This window comes from Sceloporus undulatus, chromosome 6 (assembly GCF_019175285.1).
Source record: "Sceloporus undulatus isolate JIND9_A2432 ecotype Alabama chromosome 6, SceUnd_v1.1, whole genome shotgun sequence".
In the NCBI taxonomy this organism is placed as follows: domain Eukaryota; kingdom Metazoa; phylum Chordata; class Lepidosauria; order Squamata; family Phrynosomatidae; genus Sceloporus; species Sceloporus undulatus.
Window position 1 is genome coordinate 118519201 of NC_056527.1, and position 17120 is coordinate 118536320.

At 41.7% G+C, this 17120-nt stretch overlaps 1 protein-coding gene across 14 annotated transcripts in view; it reads left to right on the forward strand.

The window, feature by feature from the left end:
• Positions 1–2697: 2697 nt before the first annotated feature.
• Positions 2698–17120, forward strand: part of ZCWPW1 (zinc finger CW-type and PWWP domain containing 1) — a 30509-nt gene continuing 16086 nt past the window's right edge. For 3 of the 14 annotated variants that reach the window (XM_042477521.1, XM_042477526.1, XM_042477525.1), the window contains exons 1-6: positions 3342–3464; positions 5870–5905; positions 9504–9562; positions 10593–10855; positions 12397–12475; positions 14383–14440. In XM_042477521.1, coding sequence (XP_042333455.1) covers positions 3352–3464; positions 5870–5905; positions 9504–9562; positions 10593–10855; positions 12397–12475; positions 14383–14440 — 608 coding nt within the window. In that variant the 5' untranslated portion in view covers positions 3342–3351. Of the gene's footprint in view, positions 2837–3190; positions 3293–3341; positions 3465–5620; positions 5793–5869; positions 5906–5945; positions 6004–9503; positions 9563–10592; positions 10856–12396; positions 12476–14382; positions 14441–17120 lie in introns of those variants that run through there. The other 11 variants (XM_042477533.1, XM_042477529.1, XM_042477523.1 and 8 more) reach the window with 11 other exon arrangements.

Here is a 17120-nt window from a genome sequence, read left to right on the forward strand (position 1 = left end):
TTATAAAGCGCTATAAACTTTGCAATGTAAATTTACACTATAAATTCATACATTGATTTGTAGTTTAGTGAGATACAGTACTTAGCTTTCTCTGCCAGAGGGCTGTGGTGCCATAACAAACTACAAATCCCAGAATTCCATAGCATGGAGCTGTGGGTGTTAAAGTGGTATCAAACTGTTCTATTCCTGCAGTGTGGCAGCAGCCATAAGGAGCATTTAACAAACCTGGACCCCTTTTTCTTTTTACCTCTAATCCCAGAAGGGTGATAGATATATAAAGTGTGTGTGTGTATATATACTCTCAGACATGTACAGTGATAGTGCTCTATAAATAAATGGCGATGATAATATATATAGAAAGCTGGGCCAAAGCTAACAAAATGAAATTCAGCACAGAGAAATGTAAGGTACTGCTCTTTGGACAGAAAAATGAAATGCACAGATATAGGATTATGGGGGAAACATGGCTGAACAAGAGACTTCTACGTGTGAAAGGGATCTTGGGGTTCTAGTAGACAACAAGTTGAACATGAGTCAAGAGTGTGATGCGGCAGCTAAAAAGGCCAATGCAATTGTAGGCTGCATCAATAGAAGTATAGTCTCTACATCAAGGGAAGTCATAGTGCCACTCTATTCTGCTTTGGTCAGGAATAATATTTCATCCAGTTCTGGGCACCACAATTCAAAAAGGACATTGAGAAACTGGAGCCTTGTGTTCAAAGGAGGGCGACTAAAATGGTGAAAGGTCTGGAAACCATGAAGCCCTATAAGGAATGACTCAGGGAGCTGGGGATGTTCAGCCTGGAGAAGAGAAGGTTAAGAGGGGATAGGATAGCCCTGTTTAAATACTTGAAGGGATGTCATATTGAGGAGGAGGGAGCAAGCCTTTTTTCCTGCTGCTCCAGAGACTAGGACCCAATGGAGCAATGGATGCAAGCTCCAGGATAAGAGATCCCAGCTCAACATTTGGAGGAATGTCCTGACAGTAAGGGCTGTTTTCTGTTCTCTTTTTCACTTGAAGGGGGGATTTAGTGGCTTGGATGCTGAGAATGCTTTGGCTCACAAGGTATTATTTGGCACCAACTCCCAGCATCCCTCAGGATCGACTATGCTGGCTACAGGGCTGTTGGAGGATGAAGTTCAGAAAATGGCTTCACTTTTTACCCATCTCAGTAGTGACTTGTCTTCCAATGTGGCTGGAAAGGGAAAGCATACAAAGGAGACTCCAAGGCTGGCTTCGCTAGGGCAGCCTGGATTGATACCCGAAAATCTCTTAGAGCAAGAGGGAAATACTGAAGTGTGTCCTTGGGGCTGCAGGCGGCCTTCCAAGGCCGTTTTTGTGGCCCTCAGTCCCATGTGATCTACGCCATGCTATGTCTGCAGCGCCCTTCAGCACTTGGCAAACAGGCCAGTCCCTGCGCCAGAGAATAAATGGACATACTGTACCTCAGACATTAGGAAAGGGAATACACAAAAAGTGGTGGCAGAATGTTTCTGTCTCCCTGGCCATCTCAGACCTTGAACCAAAGAACTACAAAGGTACATTGGAAAGAGAAACAGGACAACTGGAATTCATCCACAAATTACAGTCCCTCAGCAATGGATTGAACAAAGATAGTGGTTTCCTGACTCACTACAATACACACTTCAACACTATCTGACCCCATCCTCATCCATATATTCCCCACATCACAGGTTAGTCCCATTGCAAAATTGGACCTGCTACTTCATCTCCATGTCCAAAGACCAGTTTCCTATCGCCTTTGTGCACTGATGGCCGTCGTTAAAGCTGGACCTACAACTTCATTTCCATACACAAAGGACTTGCCATTTGAAGTGTGTGTGTGTGTGTGTGTGTGTGTGTGTCCTTGCCTGGCTTCCACTCCACCAAATGCTTCTGAGGAAGAAGACTGAAGTCTAGGAGAGCTCCTCATGCTGCCAACTTCTTTCTTTCTTTGAGCCTCAAAGTTGCTACAAGATCTCTCTATGTACTGATTCTACAGACTAACACAGCTATATCTTTGAATTCTATTAAAATGAGCAAAGTGTTATTAGGATTCAAAGGTATAGCTAGATCAGTCTGTAAAAGAGGTCTTGTAGCACCTCTGGCACTCACTGAAATAAACAAATTGCCAGCATGCGTTTTCCTAGACTTAAGCCTCCAATCTGTTTAAACACTGTAATAATTTAATTCTATTTTAACGTGTCACTTTTGTATGTTTTTAACTGTGTGAGAATTCAAAGCTATCTGAGGAAGAAGACTGAACTCTAGGAAAACTCTTGCTGCCAACTTCTTTCTTTCAGTGAGTCTTAAAGGTACTATAAGAGCTCTATTATTGAATCTAAATGCATCTGAGGAAGTAGACTTTAGTCTAGGAAAGCTCCTCATGCTGCCAACGTCTTTCTTTCTTTCAGTGAGTCTCAAAGGTGCTGCAAGATCTCTCTCTGTTCAGTTGTACTGTGTTTTAATATTGTAAGGTGCTCTGAGTCCCAGTTTTGGGAAAGGGCAGCATATATAAATAAATGTTAGAATACGCAGTCTGACAAATGCATCTGAGGAAGTAGACCGAAGTCTAGGAAAGCTCCTGCTGCCAACTTCTTTCTTTCCGTGAGCCTCGGAGGTGCTACAAGATCTAAGTCCTGATATTAAGGCCCCTTTTGGAGCAAAGCAGCCGATCTCTCCAGCAGCAAAGGAGCAAACTGGCCTCCAGGCAAAGCAAAGGCCACAGAGCAAGGATTAATAACCTGGCAATCTCTGGAGAGTGTGAAACCAGGCCTCCTTTGCAGGGCTGTTGGTCATCCTTCCTTCCTTCCAGCCTGCTGTGTCTCTCTCAAGGTGAGGATTCAGAATGCACTATTAGGCCTCGTTTTAAACTCTGAACTGAAGCCCTGGTGCGTTCAATGGGGCTTACTCCCTAGTCATTAGGCAAACGTCTATGCAGAAGTTGGGTAAAGGTAAATATTGGGGGAACTACAACTCCCATTATCCCCCAGGCATTACCAGGGCTTATGGGAGGTGTAGTCCCTCCAAAGAGTAAGGACTTCCTAGGGGAAGAAGATGATGTAAAAGCTCCAAAGAAGCCATTATTTTCAGTCTAAACCAGCTTTCTGGCTGCCTTCCACGTGGGTTTGCGACTCCACACTCTTTAGTCCCTCTCGGCTCTCCGTAGTACTGTAGAGCCCTGCTTCCGAGCATGCGCAGTCTCGGCGGCTGTGGGCGAGAAGGGGAAGAGCCGTCCACATTCCATGAGTCATTCATACGCTGCGTCTACAGCAGGGGCCCGGATGGAGGGTGAGTGAGCGCATGCGCAGTGCACTTTGCAAGAACGAGGGCGTGTGGCTGAGACGCGCATGCGCAGAGCGGCGGACCATTTTTGGCGCGAAGGGCTGAAAAAAGGCGCCAAGTTTCCAACCTTAAAAGGGAGGATTTTTACCTCAGGAAACGTCCTTTGGCGTTTAATGAGGTGATTAGGAAGCGCTGCAATTTGAGTTTAAAATAAAAAGAACCAAGTCCTCGACTAACGAGGCAGAAAAGGCTTCCTTTCTTACCTCATACTTTGAGAGAATGAGCACAATTTTATTTATTTATCATTATTTTTCACATTAATTTTTTACTCTTTTATGCATCTTACCATCAGCGTTTTCTAATGCGCCCACATGATTATTTCCATTTCCGTATCTTGATATCATGCCCTGTCAAAAGCAGTTCTTATTGACAGGATTTCATATTATGTTTCCATATATATATTTACATTATTTTACATCCCTCCCACATACTTTGGCCTTCTGCTTATCAGGCTGGGTTAAAAGTTCTCTACAGCAATCTTTATTTCTCTTACATATATATATATATATATATATGTAAACTTTACCACTTCTATCTAGAAACCACTTTCATATTCATTGTTATATTATTACCTCACTGCTTTTCAACATGTTTTCACCACATTGCTGCCAGATGCTTCTAGTGATGTGTTTGTTTATTGTTTTCTCTTTAATTTATATTGTTGTGTCCTGGCAATATCTGCAATGTTTTATTTCATTTCATTTACATCCTGCCTTTCTTCCTGGAGGGACCCAAAGTGGATCGCAGATGAAACCTTTAACATCATTATAAAATTCAAACAAAACATCTATATATAAAATCACTTAAAATTATACAATAAAAATATAAAACTGCATAAAATATAGTTAAGTTAAAAACAGACTAAGATAAATGTATTACAAATATTTCCATCCCGTCCTCTGTCCTGAGGGCTTGGCAGGGATAAGCAAAGTTAGCATGAAATAAGGAATGTAAAATATGTACCATTTAAAATGTACATGGCCATTTATCATGTAAAGTGTTATTTTACATGGTAAAGTAATTTGACAAAGGCCTATTATATCCAGTTGAAACAGAGGAAAGGGCTAAAACAGTTTTAAAAATGCATGTATACACTTAAAAGAAGATTGGGCCCTAGTGGTTTATATATATATAAAAATTAATATATGGAGATATTATATATGAGTATTGGCCATAGGACTTTCCTCTGCATTTTCACACAGGTGCATTTGTATAAAAAATAGCTATATATATATATATATATATATATATATATATATTTGTGTGTGGCTTTAATTGCATAGAATTGTTTAATCCTTTTTCAAGGGGGGGAATTGTATATATTGCATTTTTTAAAGGTTGTACGCCGCTTTGATTGAGGTAACAAAAAGCAGAATATAAATTAAAGTTTTATTATTATTATTATTATTATTATTAATTAAAAACCCCATAGCCAGCATGAACCACACAAAGCTATATTTCGTCCTCCTTTGTTAATTTAATTACTGCTATTAAATATGAAAAATGTCAAAGCAGTGTACAATGATAACGAAGGCATATATGTTAATGTGACTACTGGCCATTTAAAAGTGAAGGCAGCTTCCATCTTCTTCTCAAAATCAAATGTAAAAGTACAGTAGTTATCCAGAATGTTCTAAAATACTATTTTGAGCAGCTGAAGACAACGGAAGCCAAAGCTGTCTTGCCAAAACATTCAGATAGCACTGTTCCTGAGTCCCAATTTTGGGAGAAGGAGGTTGCCATAATTGTCCACTTTTACCAGGGACAAAATGTAGGACAAATTCAAGACCAAACTGTAGGGCAACTGCAGGACAAAACTCAGCTCAAAATGTAGGACATTTAAGGTCCACCATTTTTCTTCAATGTCCTACATTTTGGGCTGAGTTCTGTCCTGCAGTTGTCCTACAGTTTGGTCTTGAATTTGTTCCACATTTTGTCCCTGGTAAAAGTGGACAATTATGGCAACTTATAGATAATAATGTAGTCACAATAGTAATAATAATACCTCAGTTGTTTTAAAACATTTATATTCTAAGTGGTTCATGGCATCTTCTGGGATCTATAATAAACTTGTCAGAAGTGCTTTTGGGTCGTTTTTGAATCATGTTCTCTCCACATTTATCTCGCAAATGGCTCCACAGTGTTTTTATATGGTCTTTATGTATAAAATATAATTTAATGAAAATAATAACAGAAGTGAGAATAACAATCAGGGTTGAATTTAGCCTCAGGCCCCAAAGCACCCTGATTTAAAGGTTCCTTGTGCAACCCTAGTTTCTAGTTTCCAGATTGTAGCCCAGTCCAAAAGCGCAGAGAGACACAGCAGTCTCCTGGCTGCAGATCTCCTTGCAAAGGCCAGCTTCATTGCCACAGTCCAAAAGAAACACGTAAGACAATCCATACAGTCAAGAAGTGTGTGAGCTTGTTTATTTATACTGATATAAAGGTACAGTAACTTTACGTTAGACTCCAGGTCTTCTTTTCATAATATAGTAACAGTTGTGTTTTTAAAATCTTTTCTAGAAATCTGATAGAAACGTCTGGACTTTCGAACCAACTGTACGTATAATATTCAGACATTTACTTTTTCTGCTTCTAGGCCGCACCTAAAAGAGAAGTAAAATTAAACCTTTTCAAGTTAAGATCTGAGGCTTTGGGTGAGTAGTTAGTGGCAGTGGATTTAGGCTCTGGGGGTAAAAAAGATACTGAATTTGTCAGATTGACTGCCCTTAAGATCCTACTGTCTTGAAAGCTTTATACTGTACTCAGAAAGGAGATAACCCCAAAGGCATGGCTATGAGCCTGATGAACAGGCAGAAATCTCTTTAAACAAATCCAGATATGGAAAGTCAGTACTGTACATATAATTTGTTTTTTAAAACTTGGTGAGAAAAAACCCATTCAAGACAAACCCCAGAAAGGCCTCAGAAAGCGAACTGTCGCTTGTTTGTTTCTGAAGCCTAGCCTTCTTTCATTCTTTTGTTCCTACAAAATTTCAGTACCTGACCTTTCTTTGTGGCTGAGGGACACCGGTGTTAAACCTTCCTTGCGCTCAAACCACATAACAAAAGTGTTTTGCTTTTACAGTTAGTCATAGCAATTCTTAATGCAATTTGATTTGTACTTTTGAACAATTTAAGTGCATGTGAAAAGCTCTAAACTAGACCAAATAATTCTTTTTTTAATGGTTTATTGAAAATACATATAAAACCCCCACAAAACCAATAAACATATTACATTACATTACATATTGTATACAATACCTTACCCATACAGACATACAACCTATTACTAACAACCAATTTTAAAAGATGAAGACTTCAAAAGCTAGATCACTAGTTAATAAATAATAATAATAATAATAATATATTTATTATTATAAATATGCTTTATTTATATAGCACCATAGATTTACACAGCGCTGTACATACAAACAACAAAATAAAACACAAAACCGCCTCTCCCTTTTTGAGTTAGTTAAGTTTTCCTATATCCGTTACTTTTCTTGCCAAATAATATAACATACATTTCTGTAATTGCCTCAGTTGTTAAGCGTCCTTACAGTCTTCGAGACAAATTGAAAAATTAGTTATTTTGCATCATTTATATCTTTAACCCATCTATCTAATTCCCAAAACATATCTTCTTGGTAATTCATATTATCCGATTAACAAAAGTCATATTCTCAAACACCATCAGATTTGTAACTTATAGTATGTTACTAACTTTAGTTGGATTTATAATATACTATTGTTTCCTTCTTGATTTAATTCAGTCGTTTTGTAAGGATCCAGTCCGTTAGTCATTTGATTTAACTTTAAAGTACAAAAGTTTTTCCAAAAATTACATTACCGGAGTCCAATCCTCTTTAAATTTTCCTAATGAATTAAATTTAATCAAAGAAGACCAAAGAATGCTTAGATCCATCGCCCTGTTACAAAGAGTGGCCAAAATAAGGGGACGGGACGGGACTGGAGAACATTCAATGAAATAGACAAAGAAAAAAGGAGACCTATCTCAGGATGTTTAAAACAAGGGTCCTCTTAGTCTCTAAGAAGCCGGATGCTCTCAGCTCATGAATGCGCATAAGGACTTCTTCAGGCCCTCTTGGGACTTTTGTGCTGCTTCTTGAGAGCATCTGCAGGTCTTTTTTAGCAAACAAAAACACAATTGTGAGCATCCTGGGAGGAGGGACACTTCTATTTCTGCAGGGAATGGCCAGCCAGATGCATCCAGCAGCCCTCAAGCAGATTGTCTGGGAAAGCAAAGAGCACAGGTGTTTGCAGTTTGCATCTAGTCTTTCCCCCTTCTCTCCTAAGATTCAGACTTTTCAGTCTGCCTTGAAGGCAACCTTCTGCTCTCTTTGCTTTCTTGGAGTTGTGCTTCTCAGGTTTGAACACATTTGCCCACACTCAGCCAAGGCCGCTTCTCTGGGGCAAAACACCTGGAGAGGGTGACATTACAGCCGTGTGGTGTCTCCTCTGATGAAGGGGGATTGGCACCTTTTGGGGGTGAAAGGACACTTCTCTCTGAACTTCTGACTGCATCCCCTTTGCGCTGAAGAAGACTTTAATGTGTGGGGAAATACAGATCAGGCCTTGGGAAGTGTGCCAAGGTTTGGTATTGAGAATGCTCCCTCCAGTATTATTTGGATCTTATATTTCCCTCCTCCTCCTCCTCCTCCTCCTTCTCCCTGATTCCATGGAGTTTGTCAGACGGAGGCAAGCTGCTGAAATCCCAGCAGAAATGGGATTTAAAAGTCTGGAAAAATCCCTGCAAAAGTGGGTTGTTTTCCAGACTTGTTTGTGTAAAGGCGAAATAACGTGACTTTAACCCCAATGGAAAGTCTCCAAAACCCACTCCTTTTTATACTGTATTCAGAAGTTCACAAAAGTGAAAAGGAGTGGGGTTTGGTGACTTTCTGTTCTGATCAATGCCACGTTATTTCGCCTTCACACAAACATTGTCTGAAGATCTACCCGCTTTTGGGTTAAGCCCCAACGGCGTTTGAAAATCTACCCACTTTCTCTACTTCAAATTCAGTTTCTGCACGGGATCCGTCTGTCCCGTGTGATAAACTCCTATGAGTAGAGTCCCATGCCTTTTCCAGCTGTGCTATAGGCAGGAACCTGTGGGTCTGGAGTGGAGAAATTGCTGTCCATGGGTTGCAGGATGTGGGACCGCCAGACTTTTTTGCCAGACCCCGCATCAGCCTCAAGCCCAAATTGTCCCCCCACATAGCAAAAAAATTGTTGCATATCAAAGAAGAGCCCCCCACTCAGCCCTACACAAAGGCCTTGGAAACCAGCTGGAATTGGCTGAAAAGAGGCATGGGAAGTCACACCTGGTTTTGTTTTCAACCACACAACAGCCAGGTCTTCTTCTTATTGTTATTATTATTTCCAGAGCGTGGAGCCCACTGAAGTGGGGCAGAGGGACAAAGCTGCCCCTGCAGCTGCCCTCTGTTGTTGCCCAATCCTGCCTTCAGTTTATGAGAAAGAGGAGTGATTTCTGCTTTTTATATTGACAGCACAAGTAGAAATCCGTTCTTCCTACTTGTATAAGACTGGAGGGGGAAACTGTAGATTTCCATTTCCATTTGAATGATCACATTAATTAGCTTACTTGCTAATTAGCTTACTTGCTGTTCACCGCTATGATCTTTGGAATAGCGGTATATAAATAAAACAAATTATTATTATTATTATTATTATTATTATTACAAATGCCATACCCTCCAACTGTCCCAGTATAGCAGGGGCAGTCCTGAAAAACCCTTTGCCATCTCACTGTTTCAGCTGCTTTCCAAAATATCCCAGTTTCTCTCTCCTCTTCCCGCTTTGTCCACAGGTTCCTTTAATTGCTGCAATGGGCAAAAGTAGTTCTTTCTAGATTCTGAATTAATTAATCCAGGTTCTTTTTCACTCTCTCTCTCTCTCTCTCTCTCTCACACACACACACACATTCACATGCATTTCTATAAAATTGTTATGTCCATGTGCTGAGTCCAGCTCACCAATTGTGGCTAGATTGGAGTATTAGGATTAGCAACTGAGAAGAAATTCTAGTATCTTTGGTATCTTTACAAAGAACAATGTAATGTATATATTTTGACATACTTTTAAAACCTACGTCTCCTCATCCTTTTTAAAACAAGGTGGACGAATACAGACAAAACACTCTTATGCACAATGAGAAGCCGGAAGAATAAAGGTGGTAAGATCCACTTGCATTCTATTTTTTGTTTTTAAATACACAGTATATATCTTTTAAAATAAGTACTTTGGGAAGAATATTGTGGGTGGGTGGGTACTGCTGAAGGGGCAGCAGGGCTATTGTTCTCTGTAGGGCTGCAAATAGTAACCCAACCATTTTCTACACTCATTTTTAGCAAGTCCCTGAAGAAATTACATAGAGTTTGCCATGTAGTCTGCTAACCAGTTCTAGAATGGAGGGAGAAATAGCTAGGCTGATACATGCCTCCCCCAACAGACACACACACTGGATGTCTATTGAAAAACTAGAGAGAGGAAGACCTCCCCCCCCCCAGTTCCTGCTCTTACCCAGAGCTTCCACACCAAATGGTGTTCATTAAACTTGATAGTACTGTATAGTACCCTTAAGATAAATGAACATAAGTTCAACTAGTCAGTGTTGACGTAGAATCTTTTCCCCTGTAGTTTGCACCCACTGTTCCATGTCCTGTTCTCTGGTGCAGCAGAAAACAAGCTTGCTCCATCCTCACTATGACATCCCTTCAAATATTTAAACAGGGCTATCATCATATCACCTCTTAACCTTCTCATCTCCAGACTAAATATACCCAGGTCCCTAAGTCAGTCCTCAGAGGGCTTGAGGGTTGCCAAACCTATAATATTTATAGTGTTTGTTGTCAGTTTTTTGAGTTTCGTTCCCAGCTGGCCTTCACTTGGAGAGAGCACTTGCATTTCTGGAACATTCAAATGGATGCTGAAGATGGTGGACAGTGGCCCAGGTTAGCTGGGGAGCGTGTAGAAAAGCATATGGAGGGTTTTCTGTCTCAGCTCCCAAAATGTCCTGAGCCAGCCCTCTCTGACAATAGCAATGCCAGGAAAGTTATTTTTGGCACCACACAACTCCATGGCCATTTGGCCATTTGTCCATTTGCAGGCCCTGGACGTTACCTGTACAAACGTTGCTGTTTAGTGCATACTATCACTGTTATTTGGGTATTATAAACATTAGGCTATGTTTTTAATGTTTTCAGCGGTCACGAAACTGATTGTAAAAATGAACTTTGCTAGACCCCACCATGTTTCCCTTGCAAAAAAGAAATCGGACAAACTCCCAGGAGAACAAAAAGATGCAGACGCAAAAGGGACTTCTGCTCTTCTGAGCCAAATTGCAGGAGATGGAGTGGCAACCAAATGCATGAAAGCTGCCAAAACCCCAAAGAGGAGGCAGAAAAAGGGAACTACTAGTACAGAAAAGGAACCAAGATTGAAAAACAATCTGGGCAAGACCAAAAAGGTAGGTGGAGATGTATGTTTTGCTGCCTTGAGGAAGGATTTCTGAGTCAAATCTTTAGCATAGGAGATGCTCTGGATCCTTGCCTTGGCGGCTCAGGTAGGGAATACAACCCTCTAAGAAGCATACCTTCCTCCCTCCCTCCCCTATAAAACCTCCTGCCTCTAAAAGACACCCATTCCACACTCATAGCACAGTTTCACATTACATATTTATAGCATGGTGAGTCCACTTTAAATGTCATGGCTAGATCCTACGGAATTATGGGGTTTGTTCTGGATAAGCAAAACAGAATACGCCATTTTCTGTTTGAAAAACATCTTGAGAGCCAGGCAGATCTTCACAGGGAAAAGACTCCAAAGCCTCAGTTCTGTCACTATGCCTAGTTTCTTATATTCACTCCTTTGGATGCACATAAGGCAGATCCAGAGCCAGGTAGGATGCTAGGAGAGCAGGTGGCCCTTGAAGTCAAGAGGCTCCAAAGTACCATTTAGTTTAGGAGAGGGACAGGAAATGTATGTCACTGTTGTTGTGACAACATTGCCGCCACCTTTAATTTAGTTCCTTTGCGTCTTGCCTGTCTCCTAAGGCTCAAGGTCCCCCACAACATGGTTTAAAAAAAAAAGACAACAAAACTGTTTTAGCGTAGTATTTTTAATAGTACTGTTTATTTCATTGTTTGGGATTATTTTTATAAGACTTTTGCATCAAATTGGTTTTAGGTGTCAGCCATCTGTATTCTTGGGTTTTTTTATCCCCAGATTCAACCATCCGCATCTTGAAACAATTAAGAAATGATATAAATTCCAAAAGCAAGCTTTGATTTTGTCATTTTATATCAGGAACACCATTTTACTAAGCCACTGTATTTAATGGGAGTTGAGCATCCAGATTTTGGTATCCAGTCCCTAAACCCAGCAGATACCAAGGGCCCATTGTAGTAGTAGTAGTAGTAGTAGTAGTAACACCCCGTTGTATTTGATGGGACTTGAGCATCCACAGATTTTGGTATCCATAGGGGATCCTGGAACCAAACCCCAGTGGATCCTACCAAGGGCCTACTGTACTTATTTTGATTTGATAGGAGCTGCATTGGGTCCTATACCAGAAAAGAAGACAGGAGAATATACATAAGAAATAGTTAATTAAATATTAATAACATTTATATTTTATAGTGTTAACATGTGTTATAGTTTTATAATTTAGCTACTATTATATATTATATATATATTTAGCTACTATTATATATCACACTCAATCTATTGAGTGTGAACTGCTTTGCTTGTTTTAAATGAAAAGCTGTACAGAAGTGTTTTGAAATGAATCAGTTGGTAACCAGTGCAGCCAGAACAAAACCAGGCCAAGATCCACTGTTTGTTTGGCACCAAATGAAAGTTTGCCTGCCATTTTTTGGACCAACTGAAGTTTCCCAAGCGGGTTTTAAAAAGCCGCCTCACCTGTGCTAGTTGGATGCCTGTGTTTGTCATGCAACAAAAGGGTTCCTTGTTGTGTTATTGCTGTTTTGTTTGCTCATCCCTTGACAGAATGAAGGTTGCCTCACTGACGCACAGTTTGAGGAGATTTTCCAGAGCGTGCTTCGAAAGGCTTTGCAGGAGAGCCTTGGTATGCTGGCACAGAGCGAAAGAGAGGCCATTTGTTTACTCAGTTGATATCACACTTTTCTCCCCAGAGTGAGACGCAAGTATGAGAAGCGGGGGAGTGGGGGCCATCAGAAAGAGGTGCTCAGTGGGAGCTACAGACTTGAAGTCATTCATTTAGTCATAATTTGAGATGAGTTTATATATCATTAAGCTTTATACAGACCTTTTGAATGACAAAACTGGAATGGATAAGCATTACACAGGCATCTTTTGTAGCATTTCCTAGAGACCCTGCTAAGAGGTCTAGGAAAGGGAGTGCCACTGCAGCTCTGTTGGTTCTCTGGCACTCTCCAGATGCTGCAAAAGGCGCTTTCCAAACAAGTATGGCAGAGGTAAGGAAAGTGTAAACTTGTGGGCCTCTTGCAACTCTTGGGGCCCTGGTTTTCAGCTCCTTGAGAGATCCCTCTCCAAACCTTCAGATCTCCCATTTTTAAAAATTGCGTATGATTTTTTGGCCCCTAAATATCCAAATGCATCTCAGAACTGCTGCAAACTGTAGCAGTTTTTCCCTACAACCTCCAGTCCCTTCAAAGACTCCAACCCCATCCCCTGAAAATAGGGCAGGTGTCAAACTAGGGCTGCGTTCCCACTATGATTTAAAGTGAATTGCTGATGGAATTATATGACCATTGTTCCCATTTGAAACCAGTTCCGATCCTACTGTGACTGGCTTCAATTGCAATGAAATGAGGCAAATGCAAAAAACCCACTCTTTCCTGACACTAGTTCTTTGGTGGTTCTTTTAGAAAGAATTGGTTCCAAAGTGTGTTCAACAAGTGGGAACAACGGATCTGAATTGCATCATTCTGGAAGGGAGAGACTAATGGCAGAGGGGTGTTTACCATCACTCCTTGGTTTTTGTTGTGGAACAGCAAGGGGACCAGGGGATAATGGGTTTTATAACATTGTGGGATTCCAGTGTTAGGTATTTTAGTTACTGCTGAGAAACAAGCAGTTGGAGGGTTGACATTGGCGCGTTACAGACCGCCTGTTTGGGGCGGCCTGTAACCGGCCCTTTCTCCGCCGGATCGGGGCCTCAGCTGCCACAATGGCAGCCTCCGAGGCCCCGATCAGCCGCTTTCCAGGCCGCGGGGAAGCGGCAAAAGGCCGCTTCCCCACGGCCTGGAAAGGGGTGTCCTCGGGGCTTCAAGCCCCAAGGACACCCAATGGTGGCAGGGAGGAGGAGAAAGGGGCCACTTAGCCCCTTTCTCCCTTGTGTCGCTGGCGCAGCCATCTAAAGGCTGCGCCAGCGATGCAAACCGCAAAAGGAGCTCCGTTTTGGAGTTCCTTCTCATGTCGCGGAAAGGGCGCTCTACGTGCCCTCGCGTGGTGCGAAGACATCATGTCCGCGCCACCCCGATTGGAGGCAGCGCGTTCATGACGTCGTAATGGTGGCACTGTGTACATAGGGCACCGCCATTTTGTACATCCTGGGGACGTCCTGGGGTGAGGTGCGTGCGTAAGGCACGCACTTTGTCTAACCCTAGTACATCCCCAGGACATACTTTATGCCCGTGCGGAACAGGCCATTTATAGCTATGATGAGGGCTGTAACTATAGCCGATTATGTTGCGAAAAAATATATATTCTGGATTTTAAGTCTACAATCCTATTTATCTAAAAGTAAAGCCTGTTGAAATCAAATGGATTTACTTCTGAGTAAACAGGTACTGGATTCACCATTCAGAATATTTTGAGCAACGAAACTTGGGATGTGTGTCAGCTTTTGAAGATAACATTTAGAGCTGGCTATGATTATCACACAGTCTGACATCAACTCATTTCCACTGTTTAAACTTTATGAATTCATAATCCTTTGCAAGTCTAGATTATGAATCTATTTATAGCTGTTTTCATTTCTGGTTCCAGAAAACTCTGGGAAGAAAGCTTTTCCAGCAGAGCTTACTGAGGAAGGAGGCCCAAGAAGGTGAGTGCTGCCGCTCTGTTTCTCTGGAGCTGGCTCTTTTGACTGACTTGGTTACACAGGTGTTTTCTGCATGTTCTCAGAAGCACCCTTCATCCCCTGTAGAGTCTCTAAACACAAACCAAAGCAAACAAACCAGAATGGGTGAGGGAACTGAAGTTATAGGTAACACTCCATGCTTTTATCTGTTTTGGTCTGATTTTCTATCATCTTTCGCATAGTGCAGTTATGGAGGCCTGCTCTCTGTCAGCCTGACCTACCCGACATGAATATTGTAAAACAGGCTTGCCAGAGCTTTTTCTTAGCAAGGCTCCTGCATTTTTACTAGCTATGTGACAAATAGTAATTCAGCAAGGTTCCATCCACACTGAAATAATCCAGTTTGACACCATTTAGTTGCCATGGCTCAGAGCTATGGAATTCTGGAAACTGTTGTTTGTTGTGGCACCAGATCTCTCTGACAGAGAAGGCTAAATGATTCCCAAAACTACAGTTCCCAGAATTCCATAGCACTGAGCCATGGCAATTAAAGTGGTATCAAACTGGATTATTTCTGCAGTGCAGATGCAGCCTCTGCGAAGCATTTTACAGCATACATATGTAATGATTAAAACCTGAGGAATATCTTCCTGCTATGCTGCTGTGAACCATACAAGAGTCCTGCCGGAGACAGACCCTGGTGACAAGACAAAATAAATAAAATGGTGCAATTTCTGTGCTAAAAAGTGGCATAGACTTGACACTCTGAGTTTCGTGTGTCCCAAGAAGTGATGCTGCTTAGGCCTGTTGTAAGAGAGCAGGGGCCAGATTCCTTTGCTGGAGACAGAAAAATGTGAAACCAGCAAAAGAGAAATCCAATGTTGAGCATGGTGTTTCTATCATTCCTTGTTAATCTCTAGGCTAAGGAATCATAGGACTCTATCTACATTTCTCTCTTGCACAGAGAGCCAAACAACAGCTCTCTGACACCTTGTCCCAACTCTCAAGGCCTTGTTTGATTTATGGAAGGATTGCAGTATATCGTGTGTTTTGACAAGAGACATTAAAAAGCCTTTTGGGCCTGCTGATAAGAAGGACAGAATGTGGAATGAATTACCTCCCATCCCGTGTGGGAGTTACAAAGCTCAACGATGCCTCACCAGTGAAAATGGTGTGAGATTCCTGAACTCACCGATATTATTTAGGCAAAGAAAGGCGACAGCAGCAGCAATAGTCTGCAGGCCTGGAAGAATCAATTTTCGGCCTCAGGGTGGTGCCCAAGTACCGGCAATGTCTCTCGCATGTTTTAGATGCGTCTGGTTCTGCTTGCTAGTTGCCTGTTCTTCCCAGCCTTGCTCTCCAACAGCAGATTGTGTGCAAATGTGGGAAACAGAGCTCTGGTCATGTGTCATTACCGATTTTTTAAAAAGAATTCCAAGGTCTCCAATGGTGAAAGAAGTAGCAGAGGGAAGAGCGGGTGCTTAAGACTCCCTGCCCCCATCCGAGTCATGCAAGTCCCCTTTGGACTTCCAAATACAGATTTCCACATACAGTACCAGTAATCGCGCCTTTGGAATCTGTATACAAGGCAGTGAAAGGAAAAGAGTCATCCCACACACATTTCTCAGTCCTCTAGGGCTCCCTCAAGGCATTTTAGAGCCTTTGTAAAGCAGAAGGAAAGTCCCTGATATTTCCCACTCTGAGCGATGGGAAATTGAGGGAAGCCTCTAGTTTACAGGACTGCTTTGCCTGGGAGAAGAGAGTAGTAGACTGATGGTTCTTGAAGTTCTGGGGGATGAATTCTCATGTGTGTATGCCCTTCAGTTGAAATCATAGAATCATAGAGTTGGAAGAGATCCCCAAAAGGGCCATCCAATCCAACCCCATTCTGCCACGCAGGAACTCTCAATCAGAGCATACACAACAGATGGCCATCCAGCCTCTGTTTAAAGACCTCAGAGGAAGGAGGCTCAAAGACAGCATATTCCACTGCCAAACAGCCCTTACTGTCAGGAAGTTCCTCCTAATGTTAAGATGGACTCTCTTTTCCTCTCGCTTGCATCCATTGCTCCATTGTGTCCTATTTTCTGGAGCAGCAGAAAACAAGCTTGTTCCCTCCTCAATATGACACCCCTTCAAATATTTAAACAGGGCTATCATGTCACCTCTTAACCTTCTCTTCTCCAGGCCAAACATGACGAAAACCAAGACACCTGTGGCTAAGCAACATCACAGTGTGGCCAATATGACAAATGTTATTAATGAGGAAGAACAAACAAGGAGAGGCTGCAGCCATTTGCTTTTATTATTTCTATATTTAGAGTACTTCAACACCACCCTTCAGCCAGAAAGGCTTGCAGCAGAGCGGCTCACACCTTGTTAGTTTGACAGTGCCCTGCCCTCAGACTGACAGTCTAAATCAATAGTTTTTAAATGGTGGGGAGGGACCTGTGGATGTGTGTGTGTGCGCGCATGTGCACAAGAGTTGCTCAAAGGGGAGCACAAGGCTTGGAAGCTCTAATCCTTTCCCCTCCTCCTTTTCCCAAACTTTTTTGTGTGGAAATTTTACAGACGTATTGAGTTAAATATTGAATTTACATAAATAAAACTGTTCTAATTTGAACGACGCTATTTCCTTATAAAATGGTAAAATGTGATTATATATGAATGTATGAGTGAATATAGGCATATTATCACACAACGT